We start from the raw sequence: 1,131 nt of genomic DNA on the forward strand, positions 1-1,131 counted from the left end.
TGGAGGTCGAAGTGCCTCAGCAGAAAAAGAAGTCCACCGCCGCGCCCAGCAAACGCGCCTCATCCTCTGACGGATGCTGCAAGAGCAAGAAGCGCTCTAGGCGCATTCAAATTCCTTCAAGCGATGAAGAGGACGAGGGTGATGATGATAAGGTGGTGGTGCAGTTCGATTCGGGAGATGAAGACGGCGGAGAGGTGAAGAAGGAAGAAGAGGAGGAGGAGAACAAACCGAAGCGGGAGAAGGTGGAGACGACGATGGAGGTGGACGACGGCGAGTTCATGGTCACCAAGCTCAGTGATAAGACGCTGGAAGCGGGCGGGAAGAAGAAGGCCGAGGTGGAGAAGGAGATTAAGAAAGAGGCGGCGGCTCCAAAGTCGAGCAAACCTTCCGCGGGCAAATCGTCCTCCCAGAAAGCGGTGCCCAAGAATCAGACCTCCATCATGTCCTTCTTCAAGAAGGCGCCGCCCAAGTAGCCCCCCACCCCCTCCCATCTCACCCTTTACATTTATTTTTACTTTATACTTTCATTTTTATACTCTCGAGTAATAATCTCATTTAATTAAAAAGACAAAACAAATCTTCAAACTGTGTTTTCTTGAGAAGTTCTTCGAAGTTCTGTTGTTCCTTTAGCCGTTACCATTTTACGCCGCTAGGTGACGCCACCTGAGTGCAAAAAAAAAAGTTCGCCGCTCGCGCGTTTTTTAGCACGCGGCACGCTTTATTTGCTGGTCATTTCCTCGCGGGACCTCGTCGCGAACGGTCACTTTCTTCAGGTGAGTTCTATTTTGTCTGCTGTTCGATTTCTCTCATAACTCTCGGTTTTCTGGTCCCCTGTATTTCCTTTTAGCTTGGTCTACTACTACTATCACTGCTGTTNTTTTAGCTTGGTCCACTACTATCGCTGCTGCTTTTTCAGGCCAATGGCCGTGCACTGTCGGCGGCGGCGGTAGAGAGATTTCGGGTGAACCAAAGAGAGAATCTTGCGCTTGCGCGCATTTCACCAGTCGGATTCTCTCCTTTCGCTGCTTTCCCGCGTTCCATTTGGCGCCCGTTCGTTTTTGCGAAGAAGTATTCTGCTGCAGCCACCACCATAGTTCAGTCGTCTGTTGGACTCTGGCGCGACCACATATC

General features: G+C 50.8%; 1 protein-coding gene across 1 annotated transcript; it reads left to right on the forward strand.

The window, feature by feature from the left end:
* Positions 1-121: 121 nt before the first annotated feature.
* LOC108357520 (uncharacterized) lies at positions 122-473 on the forward strand (the record flags this gene model as incomplete). Its single annotated transcript, XM_017608595.1, has 1 exon — positions 122-473. A coding segment is annotated over one exon (352 nt), but the record flags the coding sequence as incomplete, so codon positions are not given.
* Positions 474-1,131: the final 658 nt, after the last annotated feature.

The sequence above is a fragment of the Rhagoletis zephyria genome, unplaced genomic scaffold (genome assembly GCF_001687245.7).
Source record: "Rhagoletis zephyria isolate East Lansing unplaced genomic scaffold, Rhagoletis_zephyria_1.1 Rzeph_scaffold_79181, whole genome shotgun sequence".
NCBI classification, from domain to species: domain Eukaryota; kingdom Metazoa; phylum Arthropoda; class Insecta; order Diptera; family Tephritidae; genus Rhagoletis; species Rhagoletis zephyria.